The following is a 24,778-nucleotide window of genomic DNA, read 5'->3' as shown; positions in this document are numbered from 1 at the left end:
GATATTCATGTGTTGGCTTAGCTTCATGTTCATGATGGAGCCTTGACCTATTCTCCATTTGATGAAACCAACAAAATGCTAACGAGGATTGGAGAAGCAGCTGTCCTAATGTGACATTTCTTTCATGCTTACAACCAATTCTACTCTAAGAAAGACCAAATATAATTGATAAAGACTGGAGAGTGTTTTCACTTTGTCTACTATGCTTCTTCGTGAATCCAGTGAGACTACATATACTTAACAGTGTATGTGCTTAAGAACATTTTTGGATTAGGTTCTATGTCCACAGTTTTAGAGCTGTGAGAAAATTGCCAGGAAAGAACATAAATGAGTTCTGGCACAATGGACTGAACACAAGAATAAACAGGCTCACCATCATACGCAAACCACTGTCCGTGGTGGCATAAAAATAAACTAGTATTTCCAGCAGTGGCTCATTATGCAACACAACTGAGAATAACTTTACACTTCCACTTAATTAGGCATAGCACACAATTTTAAAAATTTGAATAACATGCTGACTTCTTCTCTCAGTGCTCCCATTAAGGGTTGTGAATATGCTTCAGCTATTCTGGTTGCAAGTCACATAGTGGCATAAGCTAATGTAAGCTTTCCCTGTTCCCCTCTCTAACCTTGAAGCAGCATTCATGCTACTGCATTCGTGTAGTGAAAGATCCAGGGAGCTGATCAAGTCAAAAGCTAAGATGTAATTTCATATTACACTTATCTTGATATACCTATGGCCTACTGCCAAAATGGATAATTGTGTTCTTCTCCATGCACCATGATGCACATACCAACCTCTGCTATAGCAGAGCTATCAGCTTTGCATCTGTAGACCAAGACACATCTCACCATCCCCATGAAACAATAATCTTTCCTATTGGTGGTCTAACTATAACGGATGAAGAGTAAGGTAAAAAACGCAGCTTGAATGGCATTTGGGGCAAGGTTTCAACCAGTTCAGCTCCCTGAGGCTGCTTTGTCATATTAACAGCAGCACTGGCACCAGCAAAGTGAGAAGGGAAGCTGTCACTGCTTTATCTTCTCTTCCTCTCACCACCACTTGGTTGCTGGAAGGAAGAAAAGGTAAAGTAGCAGCAGCCCTGATTTTGGCATAGCTCTTTCAGATATAACCAACATGGTTTAATGTTAGGTAACCTAGGTACTGCGAGAAGCCTAGCTATGCAAAAGTTATCTTTTCAGATACATTTTGCAGCAAGCACTGAAGAATAGTTGTAGTGACTGCTTAACGTTGCTAGCAATGCAGGCTAGGTGCTAGATGCTTCTAGCAGAGCAGGCCTTCTCCCTGATGAGAAGGACCTGGGGGTGTTGGTTGATGGGAAGCTCAGCATGAGCCAGCAATGTGCGCTTGCAGCCCAGAAAGTCAATAGTATCCAGGGCTGAATCAACAGAAGCATGGCCAGAAGGTCAAGAGAAGTGATTGTCCTCCTCTGCACTGTTCTCATGAGACCCCACCTGGAGTGCTGTGTTCAGCCGTGGGGCCCCCAGCAGAAGAAGGATGTGGCTGTGTTAGAGCAAGTCCAGAGGATGACCATGAGGATGACCAGAGGGATGGAGCACCTCTACTATGAAGAGAGGTGGAGGGAGTTGGGGTCATTTGGTCTGGAGAAGAGAAGGCTCTGGGGAGACCTTACATTGGCCTTGCAATATCAAAAGGGAACCTACAGAAAAGCTGGAGGGGCACTCTTCATCAAGGATTATACTGATAGGACAAGGGATAATGGCTTTAAACTAAAAGAGGGGAGATTTAGAAAATAGTTTATTCCTTATATCTATTCAGTGAGAGTGGTGAGGCACTGGCACAGATTGCCTAGAGAAGCTGTGGATGTCCCATCCCTGGAAGGGTTCACAGTCAGTTTTGAATGGGGCTTTGAGCAATCTAGTCTAAAGTGTCCCTGCCATAGCACAGTGTTGGAACTAGATCATCCTTAAGGGTCCCTTCCAACCCAAACCACTCTATGATTCTATGATAGCATCCACAAGCTTTTAATCTTACTTTTCACAACTAAAAACTTTGCTGCATTGTGGCCATAGAGAAGAGAATTAATACCTGTTTGATGTGGAACATTTGGTGTGTTTTCTGTTTTTCTCATTTTCTACTGTGCTATGTTTTCCTGTCCTTTCTTACCTTTCTTCTCTTTCACTTTCCAGCCTACAGTGGGAACTCTCAAATAGTTGTGGTATTAAATTTCTAGTGGTTGCCAATCTCAAAGCAACAAGTTGTTAGTACTCACGCACATGAAAAAAAAATGTGACCACATATTCTGGAATATTAAAGAATAAAGCTAAACAAGAACAATATTTTCATGATAAACAGAGCCACAGGAAGGCTCTAACTTTAACTGCATAAAAGCTCAGCTTCTCATTTTTACATATTCTCCAGGATGCTAATACATAGCTATGGTACTGCACTGTGTTACACAGTCCATCACTCTGTCCATTATACTAAGGGTACTAGACTTAGTGAAGAAATCTATATGACAATTATCTGTGACTCAAAAAAACAGAAAAATCACACATTCAATTCATTATTAATGTGAAGGTAAGGTTAAACTTTACAGAGGTATTTTAAAGAAAATTAAATTAAGCATTCAGTTTTGATTAAATAGTATTTTATTTGCTGTTTTACTAAATAGGAGCTATAAACTGAGCTTAAAAAAAACAAGTCTGGCCTGACTGGTGTCACAACAATTTGACTCTACTTATTCAGGAAATGTAGCAAGCTAAGAAATATGAGGTTTCTGTTGTGTTTCACCTTGGTCTGTCAGGCAGCATAGTCTGTAAATAGTATGTAACTAACTAAAGCAAATATATCTTCATTATGTAGTATAGTACAGTTGTTCTGAGGATGGCAGGAAAAGAAACAGACCTTGTTGTAACATCACTCCAGATAGGACATCCTCTGTGTTCCCAAATATTTTGGAACATGTTTTTATCCCAATCCAACCCCTTCCCCCCCCCCCCCACTGTAACTGAAGATCTAAACTCGATTAGCCTTATACATTGGCATACTACTCAAAAGCACTAAAGCATGGGCATAGATTTACTCCATGCAATCAAGGGATGGTAGGGTGCACTAGCATTGCTCAGCTCAGAGTTTTGCTAGTCATATGCTCCAGTAGCTATTACAAAATACAACACTTCAACTGTTTTTCATTCCCTTTACTTCAGCCTCATAGTCTACTTTTGGAAACACAACAGTATGCTTAACACTAAATTGGCAAGGGGGGGACACAGCAACCTCAGGAAGGGAAGTACTGGAACAGGTGAAAAAGTAAATGTGAGGATACTCTGTGGACAATACAGAGTAATGCAGAATTAGAATGTGTTTAGTAGAGATAGCTGTTATTTGATAAGACTGACTAAAACCAGACTACCACAGGGAAAGTAATAAAACTTCATTGTTGGAACTGGTGATTTTAATAAAGGCTACTATTATACTGCTGCCTGTGCCTTTTGTGAAAATCTTCCTACAATGTGATATTGTTTGGTCCCAAGGTACACTGCTATCCTTTAGGAATAGCATCCAATAGTCCTCCAATCACCCTCTCCCAACCTTTCTGTGATTGCAGTGAACTCACATCAGTTCTTAGAGCCTAATATTTTGAATTCAGTTATTGTAGTTGATGTGTCCCTTGACCAGAATGGGTCAGACAACCTTAACCTTAAGCATTAACTATAGTCAAACTTACAGCATCATAAACTACTACATTTGAATTTCCCAGTGAAGTTTCAAATACAGGACACATTTAAGCACTGGGAGCAACATGGTCACATGCATTGCATCTCACAGTCACAGATAATTAGAACCAAACAGAGAATCAAGGAGTTTGTGAAAAGCCATCAGCCACGATAGTTGTGACAGCACATCAAGATGGAGGTGAGGCCCCAAAAGACATTACTATTAAAAATAAAATGTGATCTTCTGTGAACTAGGCATACATTCACAACATGTAACTGTGCCACCAAGCTTTCAAAGAACTATGGAAGAACTAACACTATAGCATACAAATTGAAAATAAGAATTTTATCATACATTTTCAGTAAAATGACTGGTTTTAAAAGCTACGGCCAGAATGACTGAAATGTGTACCGCTCCAACATATCAAAATAAGAACTGTCTCTGTCTTAAAAGTTACTGTGCAACTTTGAGCCACAATAGACTATCAGGATTGGGGGTATAAGCCTCTTTTGAGACATGTTAACACCAGTATACACCAGTATCACAGCATCACCTACCTGTATGAACATGATAATTGTATTACCTTTACAGACAGCTTTGTACTGTAGAACCTCATTGGTACAGCAACTTTGAGAATATTTCACTCTTATAATCAAGAGAAAAAAATCCAGACTTACCAACTCTGGAAATGTTCCTGTACTATTTTTAATATTGTATAACTAAGATATGCTCTGGCATCATACATCAACTGTATTACCGCTAGTGTCCATTCCTTGATGATGCACCACAAAGCTCTACCAATGCTCCAAGTGGCTTATAATGGCACTGATAATTTCCGCAAAATGACATGAAAACCTATTTGCAATTCCAGTAACTATCTCCAGCAAAAAGTACGTGGGATTGTGCTCCATCATTTCAGACATATCACCAGTTCTTTAAAAGAGTCAATGTTTCTATTCAAATCCTTTATTTTTCAAGAGGTTGCAGAGTCAGCACTCCAAAGAGAACTGATACTAGCAGTTCCAGGTACTTTTGTGCAATCCTGTACCTCAAAAGTCTTTTTCCTTTTTCAAAAGAAAGTTTAATCCTTTAGCTCATAATGTGGATGGCTGCCTTTTGGAATTTGGGGGGAGGGGAGCGGGGATGAGGCTGAAACACTAACATTACTTCTATAAGAACGTATTTTGGAAAATAACCTCTAACACCTCCACAATGTCGTTTGTTGTTGTTGTTTGTTTGTTTGTTTGTTTTTCCAGCAATAGTTCCTGCAGACCTAGACCTAATCTCCCTTTGGCGGCCAATGTTGACAAGCTGCAAAGCGAGTCTTGGCATTTTGTATAACCTGGAAAAAGACACCTGGAAAACCGTTTTACAGCCTCATTCTGCATTTAACTAATACTCATATGATACGTCAAACATTACATTAGTACTAACTTTAAAATTCTGAGAAGGGTAGTGAAACTCAAAGTTTGAGGACAGAAGTAACTTTTGTTCTGTAGTCTGACATATATAACATGAACCATACAACTATAACTTGAAGTTTATGCATCAGATAAAAAAAATCCTTGGAGGTCCCAATGATATTTCAGAATTTACTAAAAACTTTGGTACAGTTTTTCAGAAGCACAAAGGGTCAAAATGGATTGCTTGTCTTTGTTTTGTGCTATTGAACATGTTCCTTTCAATTACTTTTTGTAAATGAAGATGGATGGTGGAAGCAAGAAGTGTCTGTAGTCTCTTCTGCCTGCCAACCTTGTTGTCCAGGGCCATGAAAAGCTGAAATGAATTTAATAAAAATACCTCACAGACACTAAATCTTTCTTGGCTGGGAATGTTGAGTGGGCATTTGAATAATGTTTCTCTGTCCTTTTATTCTTTTTTTTTTTTTTTTTTTTTTATATAATACCTTGTTAGAAACCAGAACAGCTTGGATTTTTTATATTTCTCAAAGAGTAATACCATTAACATCAAATACAAATGTAAATAATCATTAGCAAACTAATTTTTATAGACACCTCTACAATGTAAAGAAAGTGGCATAGATACCTACGTACAATCTTGCAAGCCAATAACGATCTGATAAAAGAACTAAAGTGTGGAATAATAGACTAAACTAAACAACATACATAATGCAAAGTTATGCCTGTTCTGAGCAAAATGATGATTTTTCAGTTTAAAAAAAAATAGATCCAAAAAATTGTTTATAAGAGTCAGTAAAGCATTATGTGAGAAAATAGATGCCTTGAGAAACAAATTTTACTGAGTATTCGGTGAAAAGATCTCACCATACTGGTAGATTAGAGAAAACAACAGCCAGCAGTTCATACCTACCAGAAACAAAGTGCTGGACGTATTTGCACTGTGCACTTGATATGATGGAGAAAATAACTGGCATGGAGAAACAAAAACATTACAAGAAATCTTGTAAATATCAGCAAGGAAAACAGACCATTAACTTTCACCACTACTGAGGAAAAGTAAGCAGTAACAAACAGAAAAGAGTGATTAGACTGCTTTCTGTCCTGCCCATCTTCAATGGCAGAGGAAGGCAGAGTGAATGAATCCTGGTGACAGACAAGCACCTACTTCTCTTAAGCTTAGTCATTTAGGATAACTGCCAAGAAGTATAAAGAACACCATTTAGTCATATAAAAAGCTTTTAAAGTTCTCTTGTTTTAATTTCTTCCACTGTGCTATGATTCATTTTTCTTAGATATAAGATCCATTCAGAACTCTTAACAATGTATTTGGTTATAGTTTTCATTTTCCATATTTAGCCCACCCTTTCTTATCAACCTATGTTTTGTTACATGTTCCTTACCTTCTACTGTCCATCAGTAATTCTCATGTTCAGAACCTGATAAAAATAAGGAAAGTCTTTTCATAGACTCCCAAAAAGCTGAGGATACAGTACTGTATCACTCCCGCTCCCTTAACTGCAGCAATAGCAACTGTTTGCTAGTAATTCTAAGAATGTCTTGGAGTTCTCAAATCATAAAAGTGTACTGTGATCTCAGCAATTTCTGGGACATCCCACGAAACAAAGTATAAGGTACCCCTTGGTTCTTTGTTTCATTGACAGTCATGAAACAAACTGGAATTAGTCAGTCTTTTTTGTAAACCTTTGAAAGGAAATGTTTTGTAAAACACTACCACAACCTTAGAGATGATCTTTTTACCCACTGCAGAAATATGGATAATACCTGATATAGTGTATTTGAATCTGCAAATATTAGAACATAAAGACTTGTTACTTTCCCATGCATTATATCACATTTCACAAAAGATGTATATACAATCTACTACTAAAGGGGAAACGGCACTTCATTTGGTATTGACTTAATGAAGGAATTCTCACATTAATCTCTTGAACTGTAGCGCTCTTTAGAAAAACAGACTCTGTGGAAAAGAAAACTTCCATAAATCTCTTCAACTCTTTCCAGGAAAATAGGCTTTTTGTAGCCCAGTCATTTTCTTTGCACCTTTTCTTGTGGAAACAATTAGCTTAGCAGTTTTAAAGTATTAGATGGGCCCAGCTGCAGGCTACTAGTATCTTTTATTTCAGATGATAATGTCATAAAGAAAGAAACAAAGGATCTAGTCTCACAGTACCACAGTATATCAGTGGGAAATATATAAGTGGACTTCTAATAAGGTTAGGTCTTGAAGAAGCTTTCACTTAACCTGCAGCCATCATAAGGTTCAGTATTTTATGCCAGATTTGTTTCTGACTCGAGACTTTTTATTAGCTCAAGGACAAAATATTGTGTTGCAACTCAACTGCCAAAAGGCTTGAAACCAAACTCAAACTGTCAAAGGCACAGTTACTCCTTCTAACTTCAGATAAATCCCACTAGTTGGTCCTTCAACAATTTAAAAAAAAAAAAAAAACTTCTGAAATCAAACCTGTTCTTACTAATTTTGTCATAAGTCCAGAGTAGCCAAGCTTCAGAAAATGTTGATTCAAAACCGTAGCCATGGAGAGCTGAGAAATCTGCATTGAGAATAATTCTGATTCATACACTCAGTTTTGAAAGTTCGTTATAGGTATGACATTCTATTCCAGACAGCATGTACATTTTCCCAAAATAATCTTTAGCTTAATTTAAACATTTCTCTTCTGATGCATGTTACCATTAAAAATACGATTGATTTCTGTCCTATTATACTGTGTAACCTGAAAAAGTTAATTGCTTGGCTACATTACATTGAAAACACTTTTGCGGTAGTTGGCAGGAATATCAGTATCCAAACAACTACCAGTGTAGCAAACTTGATGATAATTGCAATAACAGTAGTAAGGCCACCTGGATCTTACTTGTGTACTTTGAAAATTTACTGTAGTTATTAGTTCTATGTATCAATGTCTGATCTAGAGCAAATAGAAATTTTAATAAACCTCTTCTTATAGATTTTTTTACAACACTTCAACACCTTCCAAAACAAATTCAAGGATGTCTCTCTGCTTGTTTGTGTAGGTAAACGACAATAATAAGAAAGGTACAATATAAAAATAGATAGACTCAGTAGAAGTTGGCAACAAATTTTATCCAAAAGCTTTTTAGTTGTTTGTGCTAAGCCAAATGTTTAAGAATATTCCTTTCTAAAATCAAACAAAGGAAACCCTATCGTAACACTTTATCTTATAATTACATTATTTTGTGACGAGTTACTCTGTATATTGCAGTTTCACACACTTGTGTATTCATATAAATCATGATTTATAAGAAAAAATTAAGCATATACCTAAATTTTAAATGTGGCACTGTACCCTTTAAAGAAAAATGTTTCCAATCTTCTTTATTAAAAAGATTTTTTTTTTTATACAAGGTTGTAGTAACTATCTATCTTCGTGGGCTGGAATCATCTAACGGTTCCTGAAATTGTCTAGGCACAATAATGTCAGCAATCTTTGATTAGAAAGCTAACATTGAAAGATCCTCTTAAACTGCACTCACAGCATCTACATAAACATTGTCATACAGCTATCTAGATAAAGTAACATATAAAATAACAAATAAAATACAATAAATAAAACTTGTAGGAAAAGATGTGCAGCTGTGCAATGTCTGGGTGAAACTTTGGAGGATGTTTTGAAAATTTGGCTCAGTATGTGGTTTTACTGGAGTTTATAGCTCAACCTCACAATCATTTCTGTATAGCTGTCTGTGTATTTAATCTAAAGCAATAAGCCAGATGCTTTAAATTAAAGACAGTTAAAATCTATTACAATATATAACTAAAAATGCTGAGGCGTTTTGGGTCTTAGATGCAATGAGTATTAAAATATGAAAGTATATTTACTTTACTAAATATAATCATACAAGAAGAGTACTTTGAAATTTAATCTTTAAGTCATCTAAATATTTGCATGACACCAAAATACAAAGAATTTAACTGAAAACAGTGGTAGCACAGTAGCGAGTGCAAATGCCAAAGCTTTGGTCTCATGAATAGCTTCTCTGAAATATTTGTATTTAAACAATAAATATAAATACCAGCCCATGGTCTTTGTTGCTTTCTCAGAAAGCCAATCATTATTGTGAATTATCATGGCAAAGTTAGGCAAATATTTCCCATAAATATTTAAAACTTTCTTAGTTTAGATAGATCATTGGCAGGATAGATTTACAGGATCATGGTGAAAAATTCTGCCAGGAAAATCAAGTCTTACATGTTGTGAAAATTCCAACAGCTGCATGACATGAAACTTGACAAATCTGACTCCCAGTGTTGTAAAATCCTGAACAACTAAGTAAACTGCAAAGCAATCTGAGCTATTGGTCCGCAAAAAAAAAAAAAAAAAAAAGTAAATAAATAAAAATAAAAATCACCCCAGTCTCTGATTCATACTAATTGTTCATCTCATTTTCCTACAACTTAGTGGAGGTAGAGGTACTCATGATTTACCAGCATGAAACTCCTTACTCATAAAAGTGCAACTGGATCCATTATGCCTAAAATATTGACTAGTAATATAGGTTAAAAAAATATGGTAATTCTTACATACTAAGTAGCGGGCACAAGTAGCATACGAGGAATACAGAACACTTAATTTAATGGATACATCCTGATAAATACAATTGCACTTATTTCATCCAAAAGATCTCCATCTAACAGTTTAATTTCTCAGGGATAAAAAAAAAATATATATTTTTTAGCATGTTCACCACATGCACTAGAGAGCCTCTAAAAAGCTGTCACATACAAGAACTTCCTTATTTCCTACAAGCTACGTTTCCATCTCTCTCAGAAATATTTAAGAACCTGAGAAAGAGGTTTTCTGAATTCTGCTTAACTGTTACATTCTAAAGCATATGAAAACTTCTCATTGAAACAAAACTACTCACTCTATCAAGATAACTGCAACTTCAGTATGAACCTGTAACTTGTAAAGAAGAAAATGGAAGACAGCAGGAACGGCATAACAAACAGAAAGGAAACCCACAGGACCTGCACGAAAGATAGTCTACAATCACTGTATTTGTACTTCTGATTGCAGTAGAGGTCATCATATGTAATAATAGTACTCATTCCCAAATATTATAAACCTGATCCCATTCTTTAGTATGGAGTCACAACACACGTGGATTAGGAAAAAAACAAAATAGAAATCAGCATGAACTATGTCAGCAGTAAAAATGAAACACCATACTGCCATTAATTTCCTCTCCAAAGAGATTCCATGATTGGCCAGAATCATTCATTCTATCCTTGCAAAGACTTGCATCATGACTGCTAGATTTCATCTTTGGCTGTCCTAGGTATCCATTCCAACTCATTGACATGTATAGCAGTTGCATGGAAAGTCTCAATGTAATATTTTGTACTAGATGACATGCAAATCTGTGACCAAATGCTACCCTACGGCATACTCATAACACAGCATGGTCTTCGAGGTCTTAGTCCCTAAAGATCTTTAAATAGCTCTCACAACACATTTAAGGCTGTGACCTCTTTGCTAGGTCTACATTGTTTCATAAAATTAAAAATGTTTTTAAAAATTCTCAGCATGTCCAAAGAGCATACTAGCATTCAATGCAGTGACTGGCACCCATCTCTGTACACCATACACAATCTCTTTAGCAACAGATTGGCAAGCTCAAGTATTTATTAGCAGCAAGAGTTCAATGCAAACTAAATGGTGTATTATATAAGGGTATTTATTTAGAGTTTTGTTAAGTTCTATGGCCAGGGTTCAATGCCATACTATCATGGGCAGTTTGCTAGCAACAATGGAGTTAGCTAGCTCAAGACTAGACAAACATTGTCCAGGCAAGCAGACATCACAGCAGTAATAATGTAAATATACTGATAGGGAGCCCACAGTCTGGCCTATAATTCAGGACTCCTCTTGCTCTTGATGTTTTCTCTTTAGCACATTTTTCCTGTGTTCCAACCTCCTTAATAGCACTTCTCTTCAGCAGATTTAAACTCACAAGCAATTTAACTATAACCAAGAAGTCCTAGTACAGCACGCACCTCAGGGAGAATTCTTGTTTCTCCTTTTCTCTATGAAGCACTCCCAGAGCTTCCTGCTGAGATATTTGCAAGTCAAATGTTATGGTTCTTTTCAGTAGATAATATGCTTTGTTCTGTTTTCTTCTACTGCTACAGAGAACTGTTTCCATTTGCCATAATCTAGAATTCTATATCAGTGGGAAAAACAGAGTTTATCCCTTTTTCTGATGTAGAAGTGATCCTATTATAGCAACTACACTACTGCTTTTTTTGCACTACATTGTATATAACTATAAATGGACTTTAACCTGTACAAAACACTGTTGCTACGATTTGGTCTGGCAGCACATGGCGCAAGTACATAACTACACTTTTCACTGTTTTGATAGATGGAAGTCCACTATTAGAATATTCTTTGGAATATTCTAATAATTAGCTCATTTTATTCCTTTGATTTCCATCTTCCTCTGTGAATGCAAGCCCGTTACTTAGATATGTTTCTTTTCATGTTCCCTACTCAGGGGTATCAACCATTGTGCCCACATCCACACATAGCATATCAGTTGACCTGACATGGCCCTATGGAAAACATCAGCTAAATGCAGAAATCTGTCTGAAGCCAGTATTAATTCTTCACTGCAGTTAAACTACCTCTATAGCGAGAGGTATGAGTATCAAATACCATCTACAAAAAGAAAACAAAACCTCTCATTTTATAACAAATAATAAATAATTTTATAAATATTTAATAAATAACACATAATTTTATAAAATCTGAACTCCCTCAGGAAATGAAGGAAGATCTATGAAGAAAAAAAAAAAAAGAATTTTAAGTCTACTTTCTCCCTTTTGCTTTTCTCTTGTGGATTTGTCATAGCTAAATTAAATGCAAAGTCAAAAATAAAAATAAAAATAAAAACAAAAATACAGAAGATAACAAATATCCTTTGAGGGCTCAGCATACTCACCATGCTCTTGCTGCAGTTGCTAGTGTTCTCTGAACAAGAACTCAGGCCAAAAATATCATGTACAGAAAACACTGAAATGCTGTGATTTCATGCCTGGTGTTACCTTATGGTTTAAGTAGCTCCCTTGGCTCTTAAACTTGTAGCAATTAGAATTTCCAGACAGCTCAGTGGCAGATATTCTAGGCTCTCTCTGTATTGCAGCACTAACTGGCAGATGGCAGTCAATTTTTACTGTGAATGAATTAAATTCATTGGTATAACACGTCTATAAACCTAAAGACTTATTTAAAGTTTTCAGAATTTTTCATTCTGCCATTTATAGAAAGCTACAAAGCAACAACAGCCAGTTATGTGATGCAAGTCTCAATTTTCTGAGACTAAGACTTACATGGGCTAAAATTAATAGTAGGATATGCAATCCCTCCCAATGCCTCTGTTTCTGGAATTCATTCATATATCTTTGCACTTTTCCTCTCATTATAGATTTTTCAGCCATCAGGTTATTTACACGCAGAGTATTATCTCCTGAAGAACACTGAAATGCATTCTCTAAATTACCAACCACATGCTTGATCAGAAGAATGGAGCATCAAACAAGGGGATTGCCTGCTACATGCTCCTGATTTATCGGTACAGTTGCCAGAAGCTGGAATTTTATCAGTATTGTATCCTACATAAGGGAGACAATATACTTACTAGGAGGGCACTTAATATATCTATATGACAAAAGTTAAACAATACTTATGTCAACTTTGACAGATTCCCTTCTTATTCTGACCTAAAGTCCCTGAGGAGTGCAAGTAATAAGCACTTGGGAAAAGTCCAAGCTGTAGGGCTTCAGTGGATTTTTCACATTGTTTTAGTGAGCAGATGCTCACTTTGGAGTTTCAAGTTAAATTGTGACAATTGTTACACATTGCTCTAATATGTATCTTTCTTCCCTGGCCACTATTAAAATTCACTTTAAAATTCACAAAGACAAATTCTGCTATTGCAATTAACTATACGTTCGCACTCTATGACTGTCTGTGTAAGAGTTGGCCAGGCAAACAAGAAGTTGGATGGCTTACAAACAAATAATTAACGGCTTTCTGCAGATGTGTCAGGACTTTTTAACCTTCTATTTCTGAATATTGATGGTTACAACCTCTATATTTCTTCTATTCTTCTTAGCCTGACTTCAAAACCCATCTATAGTGAACATATCTGATATATGAACATTGAAATATGTTTAAAATTAAATATTTGATAAAGACATAATAAACAATGGGGGGGGGGGGGGGGGAAGTTAAGGTACAACTTAGTAAACAGAATGGGACATTGTCTCAAGTCTGAGAGCTTACCAGGCACTTTATTAAATTGTAATGCACTACTTCACAGTATTGCTTTTAAAATATGTTAACACTATATCACAGTTCCCGGCAGCATGAAGTCTTTCCAGAAAATGTGTCGTCACCATATGCAGCATATTTTACAGCCAGTATAATTTTACTTTATTATATCCAATAATATTTTCCTGAAATTCTAGGAGGTCTTCCCACAAAAGATAAGTAATGACTATATTTTAATCAGTTGGCACAAAGTCTAACCTGCCATACTGCAGAAAAAAAAATCCTTTTATTGCAGAAAACATTCCTCAATTTCATTCTGCTCATGTGGAAGAGGTTGTGAATAAAATTTTCAAGAGTCTCATTCATTACATGACACAAAACCTTTCAACTGTATAGTGTTTTAATTCTAAGACTGATTTCTACAATTTACCTCTTGACAGAAGTAGCCGAATAAAATCAGATCCTATATATTTTAGTATTAAGATGAGAAAATTTGAAAGTGATACTAAGAAAGCCTGAAATGTATGCTGTTTGTTTCACAGGTCCACAAGCATTCTGAAAAGAGCTATGCATCATCCAAGTAAAACAAAGTAATTTTCCTTTTCTTACCAGGCTTGGATTTCTGCTTTGCAGCATGCTTGTGATTGGTAAATGTTGCTGTGGAGCCCGGTACAACTACTCTTTCCTCCAAGTCAGACTCTGGAATTGTAGAACAGCCACCTAGCAGAAAAGGGAAGAGCCATAATGTGGTGTTTATGTAACAAAACGAATTCACTAACGCACAATTAAGGAAAAGAGGTGATAGACTAACTGACATGAAATCCCAAGAACATATAAAACCCAAATAACCTCAATTTAAAAATAATATTAAAAATAAAAAATAAAAAATAAAAAATCAGTGAAGTGAAAGAAAACTGTTACCATTGTTCAGAACTCTGACTATGCCTTAATGACTTCTTTCTACTACCTACTTTGGTTTAAAAAAAGTTTCAGTGTATCTAGCCCATAGAATATTTAAAACTGGTTACACATAAAAACTGGAAATAGCATGGTTTGTGTTAAAGATCAGATTACAGGGAACTAGATTTGTAATAAAAGTAGCTACATGTGAATGAAATAACTGTACAAAGTCAACAAACCTTATGAAGACCGTTAGCTTGACACAGAGAATGACATATGATGATATTTTTTGGATGGATAATTAAATACAGTATTTTTAATTAGTGCTAGAGATAGGCAAACATGGACACTTTCACTGTACTGGCAATGCCTTACCATCATGTGATCTTAGGATACATGGTATAATGGATTCTTTGTATTTTCTATATTGCTTTTTTTACTTCACTAGAGAACACAATGACTAGGAGCATTCTCTTCAAGCATGTTTAAACATTTATGTTTAAAATATGGAAAGGGGGACAATCTAGCAGTAGCACCACTCTAAGACAGCTGCAGTAGTGTGCAATGGAGTAGATTAATAAATAATATTTCAAAAGGGCTGTGACCAGGACTTGGGAGAAAGTGCCCCTGTTCCACAGCAAAAGCCATTGCCTTACAATGACTGTATTGCTAACAATATAATGTATTACACAGTTTGAATGCTAAGCTTGTCACATTTGTAAGCTTTTCTGTGGCTAACAATTAGTAGCTTTTGTCAGATCTAAGATTTCAAAGCAGGGAGGAACATTTTAAAACACTAGCTTTTTAGTCCTGCTTGTATGTTACCTTTTTCACCCAATATGTTTACCAAATAATTCATGTTTCTAGATCTTTTCTTTTACTATTCTGGGCAGTTCTTGCTAAAGCCTGAAATGCTGCCCAGTTATTTTAAATTAACACTTGATCAGAAACTCAATAGAGTGCACTAGACGCTAGGTTCTTGACTACAGGGAAAGGTTCACCTGCTTTCAAATTTAGCTCTTATTTAAATATTTATTTGGTCCAGGACCTAAGCTGGCATATCTTTTTCACAGTCCTCCCCGGATCACCACTCTCAAGCAAACAAGCACATGTACTTATCTACCGTATTCCGAAAGCACGTTTACAAACAGCATAAAGTCCCAATGGAGAACACAGACTTTTCTCCTTCGTGTCACAGTTTTTGAAAAGAAATGTTGAAAATATTGAAATTTTGAAAAGAAGTGTTATACTCCAAGCCCCATAACCAGTGTATCCAATTTGCAGCAGCATAGGCTGTTCTCTCCTTAAAAAGTACATTATAAAACATTTGGAAAAAAATGATATTGCTTCCTCAAGTAGGAGAGCTGCAGCATATATATATATCATATATACACTAATATATATGTTGTGTGTGTGTATATATATATAATATATATATATATATATATAACTATATTCCAGATACACTCTGACAGAAAGTATAATATATATTAAGGGTTTGTGTTTGATTTAGAGAAAGCAAATCTTTTCTGTTAGAAAGGAATGTTAGGAGTGAATGTGTCAACAATGTGCAGACTCATACGACCCACGACAACTTCAGATATTTAGGGTTCCTGCTATTGAAACTGAAGGAGAAAATGGGAAATGAGGAAAATGTCTTCATATTAAAATACTTCAACGTCGGAGCAATGTCTGACATTGCATTAAATATAAACAAACCTACACCCTAAATGAAAATAAATATTAGCAAACTAATACTTCTGCTCCAATTTGCAAATTGTGAGTAAAATGTAAACTGAGATCTGATGAAATGGAAACCACTGCTTTAAAAGTCTTTTTTCATTCTTATTCCTCAGATAAAATCTACCCTATTAAACAGAAATATCTAAAGACAGGATACAGAATTAAGGTTTCTTGCACAAAAGAACTATTAAGAATGGTACCATAGATTTTAAAAGGTCTTATAACATTTTCTAACACTATGAGTGAAAACTCACCCAGTTAGTCAGCATCTACCAAATTGATATTGTGGAAATAAAATTTTTTACAAGGTTCATTCTAAAGCCTGAAATTCTGTAACATATACAGCCTTGAGAATTGATGGCTTTTGATGCCAAAATATTTCATTAGTCATCAATGCTGATAGTAACTGAGTAAGAGTCGGAAAAGGTCTGTTTGCCCTTAGTTACAACACACTGCTTGCTGAAAGGAAGCAAAACTTCCTGCTCTTAATTTTGATGTGAGAGATTTGTTACAAGTAAATCATGTCAACAGATACTATCAGAATGTACTAAGGTTAAAAGCAAAATTCATTTTTTCCATAACTTTAATTTCTTGACAGAGAATAGTCAGGAGTGAAACATTACCAGTGATAAACTATTTCACATAAAAAGAAAGTCCACACAGAATACACAGAGCAGAACTATCATCATTTCAATATTATGAGTAGCAATTATTTCTTATTTATGCAAGGATACGTATAACTGTTACATGTCAATTGTTTTTAAAATGCTGATGTTTCAGAGCTTTAGTCAATATGCTGAGCGCGATGTTCTCAGTGGATCTGGATTTTACACAGAACTCTCACTCCAAAAATTATTTACATGAATGACCAAACAAGAAAGCAATACAATAGTTATGTTTTTACTGTTTCGAGGCAATGTTGTTTACATGATCGAGACTGCCATGCCACTCCTTTTGTTGTCTTTATCTTCCAATACCAGCATTACTTTCTTACTGAAGAAAGAACTGAATCTGCTGAACTACATCCCTTAGATTGCTCCCATACCTAAGGTGAGGTAGAATGTCTGGACTCTCATCCACATCAACCTGTAGAAAAAATTGTAAGTGGTATCTGCTTCTTCCAATGTAACCAATGGTGAATTCCATTGTCTTGTTCCAGTCAACACAGGTAACCCACCCACATGATAAAAATGGACACCCTTCACAACATGCTATGATTTCCCAAAGGAAAGGAGGGGTGGGAACCATAATAGGACAATCGCAACGCTGTAAGAGCCAAAACTTGCACTAAAGAAAGTGGTAAACTTTCACTAGGCTAGAAAGGAAACTGAATAAGGAACAAATATGCTCCAGCAAATATAAGATTTACATCACAGTAGTCCAGGATTTTGTAATTCAAAAATACTTTATAATTCAGATTGATACATAACAATAGCCTGAAAAGAAACTCTTTTCTTCAGACTCTAAGCTTTTTCTAACATCATACTGCAGGGGTTCTACTGTGGGTATCTCTTCTACCTTCTCTGGTTAGAGTTTAACAGAATTCTTAATTTAAATCAGAAAAAAAAAAAATCTTTGAATTTATATCTTTGTATAAATTTCAGAAGGTATCCACCAAATGTCTATTTTAGAAAGCATTTAAAATTTTTACCCATCTAGAGTCCTAGAAGAAGTCACAACAACAGAATCATTCATATTCATTGATAAGTAAGTGAATGGTACAAAGCAGAAAAGTAAAATATTTAAGGAAAAAAGAGGCAGGAATAAATCTACAGACTGGAAAAGATCCAAGTTGAGAAGTTCTCCAGATGTCAGTCTGTAAACAGTGCTTCATAAAATGAATTTCCCCATTAATTGTTGGCAGGAATAACATGTAGAATATGTTATTACATTTGACCCACTCTTTCCCTCCTTTCTGTGTAGCTAAATTATTCTCAGACATCACAGATATTTTATCAGTTGTGATAAATCCAAGAAGCAAGCTGTGGTCAGAACTGTTTGATAGGGTACAACATGCATAAAATTACACTCAAGCTAATTGTGAACTTTGTTCACCAAAGGAAATGAGACTTCTCTTGTTTATTTTCACTACATCTGTTTTTGTAACACATTTGGTTCTTAAGTTGGAAAAAGACACCCACACCCAAAGGAAATATAAACATAATACACACCAAAAAAAAATTAAGTACTGACAGTTTTCCTACAGGTTCCTATCACCGTGTTTTTACACATTTTAATATGGCTCGAAAAGTTTAAAAACAGGAAACAAAAGTAGTATACATCTAAAGAATGAAAAGGCACTTTGAGGGAAAGACCATTTGGGTTTCCTCTTTCTCTTCCAGTCTGTCACAATCTAAACTATTCATAAAGTTTCCATTTTCCTCTGAAATTAACTCTCTTACAAGAGGCTACAGAAAGAAGAAAAAAATGCTTCCTGAGTAGTCTTTGGCAGCAAGAGATTCAAAATGTGAGCAGAAAACACAGAAGTTCTGTAAATAAGTTTTTTCATTCATGTAACATGTAATGTTTTCATCCATGTAATTCCTCCGTAACAATGGAAATAACCTAAACAGCAAAATTGTTTCATAGTGACTCCAAAACTATACACAAAACCATACTCAGTTGTGTTTCTCTGTCCAAGACATTAGAGATTGTTAGTTGTAAAACAGTTGTTCTATTACTTCTATCAATTCTACTACTTATTCTCAGAAGGAGTGTAAAACTATATCTATAGAAGAAAACACTACAACATATTTGGGAGTATGATGAGGTTCAGGGAACACCCATTCACGGACTGGGTCTGTTAGAATCCTTCATTTGAATAGTGAAATGCAAGCATATTTCCCCTGCAGCATGCAAGGAGATAGGATTTTTTTTAAAATGGTTCTCACTGAAAATGAAGACACAACAACACTTCACAGAACATCCCAGTTTTAGTTCAAGAATTTCCTGGTAAAACATAGTCACTAATTCACTAGTTCAGCTACAGATTTCAGAAGATAGCATTCAAGCCCAATAGCATGGACAACAAAACTTTGTTGTTCTTTGTGCCTGATTTGACTTAGCAAGAATCAACAAAATGATGAAACATTTCTGTATTACATTCCAGTAAAACAATAATTTAATTAAAATTTTTCGTTACTGAGGATGTACCCAAGATCACTGTAGGTCACAAAAATATATTTTCAATGGGAGTACAAAGAAAGATACCAGTCTGATGTTCTGCTCCACCCTTGTGTTACTGAAATGTTTCTTAATGAGACTTTGAGATTATAAATTCAATAGTTTATCCTATGATATGTTGCATTGCTATTGTAATTGCTACTATTTGCATTGAGAACAATGCAGAAATACTACATTAATAATTTACACCAATCATGTGTGGCTTCTACTTGAGCTCATAGCGTGTTCAAATATTTTGAACACACCTGAATTCGTAAAATCTTTACTTAGTAACTTCAGGATACTTTGGCAGTACAACCCTTTTATGGGAACAACTACGCTGTTTAAATGGCCAAATTGTCTTGGCCATAATTCCAGAATGAGGTTCAGGGCATGCGGTATGCAAGTCATATGAACAGCATTGGGAAACACGTTGCTAAAAACAGATCTAACAGCCTTTTTCATTAAAGAAACGTTACTGGACATTCAGCCAGGAACACATTCAAAATCAATATTCAGTAGTACCTTTTCTTACACAGGACGGAGAATGCAATAACACTAAACTATGTAAGGCCAATCAACATCTACCAGAAGTCATCTGTTTCTCAATACGAACAAAGGGTGAATGGTAGCAGTTGTAGTTCAATCACACAAATCTGCTGTTCCTTCCAACTACCTATTCATCTGATGAGCATGGACCAGCTGAAAAATATGCTCTATGTTCCGGTGTGTGCTGGAAGAGGTAATTATTACTGAGTAGTGTGGTGCTTGAAGAATTTCCGTCTGCCTTTATATAACAGCATAAAAAATCAGCTTGTAACAAGAATTATTCAAGGGGAAGACTCACTCCTGACAAACACCATAACAATAAAAATCATTGTATTTTTTAGGAGTGTACTGCCTGACATAACACCTGGTATTTTGTTTCTGACTTGTGCTCATGTCCTTTTCCACATATTTAGTGTGCTGTTAACTGCAGCTTCCATTCAGCACAACAATACAGTTCTGTTTGTTTTTTCAAAATGCTTAAATACTGTAGTAGCAGGAGTTACATAATGTACTGTCTCCAACGTATTTTCAGGGCACAACATTCTTCATTCAGTAATAAACAATATTTCACACTACCTTTTCTGGGAGCAAGAGAAGGAATATGCAAGGGTTTTGTTATTACTGTTTGTTTTTTTGTTTGTTTGTTCTTAATACATATATAAATTCATTTGGGGCATATAAATACATAATTATATATACATACAAGAAGGTATATATATGTGCGAAATAAATATTTTGTTCTCAATAAGACATTTTTCTAGCTCTGAAGAGCTTTTATTCATGTTTCAGTAATGCACAGTGGTAAGGTTGTTGCTAGGCATTTAGTCTTTTTGTTTTTAAACTAACTTACCTCAAAAAAAATGAATAGGTAATGTTCCCTTTCATAAACACCTTACTTATTTTCTTTTTTCTTAAAGTGTATTTTAATTAATTTCTACTTTCAATTCTGGTTTCTACATCCCAAGAGAACTCCTGAAAGTCAATGTTTGCACAGTTGCTGAAATCAGCAGCTGGGAACTCCAGAGCACATTTGTTGTAAAAATGTCCACAATATTGTCTTTATAGAGTCTCTGTCCTTTCTTCAGTGTATGTAAACAGGCAGGCTAGATTTGACTGTTGTAATCTTGATATCAAACCCTACCAGTACTCAGAATTCTAAACAGTTTAGACTTTTTAATCCTATTAACAGTTGAAACACTTCTGTTTTTCCTGAAATACATATAGGAAACATTCTCTACGGTGAAGATGCATGCAGATGCATACATAAACGTTATGTATTTGCACGCATAAGTATAAGCACATACAAAATTTGGTCTTATTAGTGAGGGAAGAGCATATCCTCATTCCCCACAGGCAGAAGTTGAAGAGAGTAAATCACAGAATCATTTAGGTTGGAAAAGACTTCTATGGTCATCAAGTCCAACCATTAACCTAGCACTGCCAAGTCTACCACTAAACCATGACCCTAAACACATCTACATATCTTTTGAACTCTTCCAGGGCTGGTGACTCAACCACTTCCCCGGGCAGCCTTTTCCAATGCTTCACAACCTTTTCAGTGAACAATTTTTTCCTACTATCCAATGTTAACCTCCCCTGGCATAAGTGGAGGCCATTTCCTCTTGTCCTATCACTTGGTGCTTGGGAGAGGAAACCTATCCCCACCCAACTACAACCTCCTTTGAAATACTTATAGAGAGCAATAAGGTCTCCTCAAGCCTCCTTTTCTCTAGGCTAAATAACTCCAGCTCCCTCAGCTGCTCCTCATAAGACTTTTTCTCTACACCCTTCACCAGCTTCATGGCCTTCTCTGGATACGCTCCAGGGCTTTGATGTCCCTCCTGTAGTGAGGGGCCTAAAACTGAACACAGTACTCAAGGTGCAGCCTCACCAGAGCTGAGTACAGAGGGACGAACACCTCCCTGATCCTTCTGGCCACACTGTTTCTGATACAAGACAGGAAACTGTTGGCCTTCTTAGGCTGTCTTATATTCAGCTGGCTATTGATGAATACCCCCAGGTCCTTTTCAGTTGGACAGCTTTGTGTCTTTATGGTTTGTTTGCAGTTTTGTAAGTTCAGAGTGTTTCCAAGCATTCTGTGATACAACCATACTACAAGACCTTCAAGGTTTCTGAGACAGGTTTGGAGCAACAGACAACCATGTCCTTTCAAGTAAGCACACAGACATATTGACCTAAGAAAAGCACTGTTTACACATTTATAATGGGGAAGATGCAGGTTAGTGAGAATGGGATTTTTGCCCCAACTATGAGTATGAAATTATTAGCAGTTTCCTGACTACACAGTATTTTGGACATTTTTGACAGCCTTGATTGAACAGTAATCATTTTGAAACAGTTAATGAGGGTCTTATTCCTAATCCAGATTAGGATTTCACTGAGTGAAATCACAGAAACAGTATTTGAGATGTATATCAATACATGGATTTCAGCAAAAATACAGGAACAAAATTTACTGATAAGAGATATACATACTGCGAATAACAGAAGACAATGGAATAATAATTGCGACTCAAATGTGGGTGCTGAAGGATATATGTTACTCAGAAAGGAACAATTAAAGTGGCAGAGTAATACTTCACAGCAGTAATGTGATGGAATACTGAAAGAGTAGTTTGTAGAATTGGTCAATTTGGAAAAGGATTGTAAAGTAGTTTAAGAGACAAACCTTCAAAATAATTACAGACCAGCAGGATCAGATCTCAACACCAACTGCAGTTGTTTTAATATTATGAGAAGAATTGATATTATCAGAAATGGTGATGCCATGGAAATGAAAGAAGCTATGATAGCCACCGGAGTAATCACAGGATTATAAGAGAAAGAAAAACAGGCTCCAGTGTGATAACCTTGAAAAAGATGAATGCAATGCTGAGATCCACCTGAGAGAGAATGTTCTAAAGAAAGATTGAGAAAGTAGTAGTGCTACTTTCTGGGCTCAATTCTCGTTACCATATTCATGAAAGCTTTAATAAACCTGCAAAAAGTCAGTTGAAAGTTACTAAGATCATATAGGAATAAATTACCTTTTAGACATGAAGAGCACAGGATCAGTCTTGCTTAGCTAAGAGGACTGAAAATGGAACGGACTGATCTTTACCATTAATACAATTGGACAGAAATCCTTAGTGTCTGGTGAAATAAAAGACACTCTTGAAACAAGAGGGAAATGATCATAAATTAATTTTGACTTCAAATTAGAAAGTTTCTGACTACCAAGAGAGCAAGAGTTTTGAACAGCCTCTAAACAGAAACAGTGGGGGAAAATTACTGCATTTATGAATGAACTTTAATTACTTTATCGTAACGCAGAAATGGAGCTTGTGAACTGGGAATTTCTTTTCTGTCCTTCCCCCAACTCCCTCCAAATAGAAGCTACAGGGAATACTGGACAAAATAGGTTTAGAATACTAATAGATAAACCTGAAAATATCCTACTATCTGTAACTACTTAATTAAGAACACAGCAGCGATATTGCAAGACACTTAAAAACTCTAGTTCTGACAATTTGGTTCCCAAAAGTACTTGGCAAGCAAACTTACTAAATTTACATTTGGAGAAACATCTGACCATAAAATACAAAAATGCCAACTACAGAAATTAAATACAAGTGATCAAATGCATTTTTAAGAGACTCATGAGATAGCCTCTTTTTCTGCATCACCAATATTACTTGGAAATAAGCAACTCAATGAAATAAACATCAATACAAGCATCATCCTTCAGTACTATTTGAAATGAACCCAGTAAACATCTCTTTAGCCAAGCTAAACAGCATATGAATCCTTTGATTTCCTAGACTTCTTCATAAGTGCTCAAAGCATTAAAAAAGAGAAAAATAGAGTTCTTTTTATAATGAAAAGGTTTCCTTCCATACTTGAAATGCAAAATTTGCTGTAAATGCTTATATTTCTTTCAGATATATCAAAGACAGCACATTGGTTTTGTAAATTTCTAATTTCTCATCTACAGTACTGAAATACCGGATTTGTCAATGACATGCAAGATCTGAGTTACATTCTATTTGTTTAGTCTAGCAGAAGTTTCATTTTTACTTACTGATCAACTCTATGATTTTTAATTGTACTATGAGCTAAGAATGAATCAAATCCTGGAAGCACAACACAGCCCTGAGAAAGCAGTCTAGGAGGTTTCTGGAGAGCGTGGAAGATAGCTTCCTGATGCAGCTGGTTAGTGAACCTACCAGGGGTGGTGCCCCGCTAGACCTTCTCTTCACAAACAGAGAAGGACTGGTGGAGGATGTGATTGTCGGGAGCTGTCTTGGGCAGAGTGACCACGAAATGGTGGAGTTCACTATTCTTGGCGAGGCCAGGAAGGGGACCAGTAAAACCGCTGTATTGGACTTTCGGAGGGCTGACTTTGAGCTGCTCAGGACACTGGTTGGTGGAGTCCCTTGGGAGGCGGTTCTGAAGGGCAGAGGGGTCCAGGAAGGCTGGGCGCTCTTCAAGAGGGAAATCTTAATGGCGCAGGAACGGTCTGTCCCCACGTGCCCAAAGACGAGCTGGAGGGGAAGAAGACCAGCCTGGCTCAACAGAGAATTGTGGCTTGAGCTTAGGAGAAAAAAGAGGGTTTATAAGCTTTGGAAAAGTGGGCAGGCCACTAGGGAGGACTTTAAGGATGTAGCGAGGCTGTGCAGGGACAAAATTAGGAAGGCCAAAGCTCATCTGGAGCTCAATCTGGCTTCTGCCGTTAAAGATAACAAAAAACGTTTCTATAAATACATCAACACAAAAAGGAGGACTAAGGAGAATCTCCATCCTTTACTGGATGCGGGGGGAAACTTAGTTACAAGAGATGAGAAAAAGGCGGAGGTGCTCAATGCCTTCTTTGCCTCAGTCTTTAGCAGCAATAACGGTTGTTCTCTGGATACTCAGTACCCTGAGCTGGTGGAAGGGGATGGGGAGCAGGATGTGGC

At 36.2% G+C, this 24,778-nt stretch overlaps 1 protein-coding gene across 1 annotated transcript in view; it reads right to left on the bottom strand.

The window, feature by feature from the left end:
- Positions 1-11,792: 11,792 nt before the first annotated feature.
- BBS9 (Bardet-Biedl syndrome 9) overlaps positions 11,793-24,778 on the bottom strand; it is a 202,466-nt gene continuing 189,480 nt past the window's right edge. Inside the window, exons 22-24 of the mRNA XM_032181069.1 lie at positions 14,076-14,186; positions 12,239-12,366; positions 11,793-11,852 (exon numbers count right to left, since the gene is read on the bottom strand). Of these exons, the coding sequence (XP_032036960.1) occupies positions 11,793-11,852; positions 12,239-12,366; positions 14,076-14,186 (299 nt within the window). The remainder of the gene's footprint in view (positions 11,853-12,238; positions 12,367-14,075; positions 14,187-24,778) is intronic.

This window comes from Aythya fuligula, chromosome 2 (assembly GCF_009819795.1).
Source record: "Aythya fuligula isolate bAytFul2 chromosome 2, bAytFul2.pri, whole genome shotgun sequence".
In the NCBI taxonomy this organism is placed as follows: Eukaryota; Metazoa; Chordata; class Aves; order Anseriformes; family Anatidae; genus Aythya; species Aythya fuligula.
Note: the sequence above shows the minus strand (reverse complement) of the source record. Positions and strands in the feature narration are given on the sequence as shown.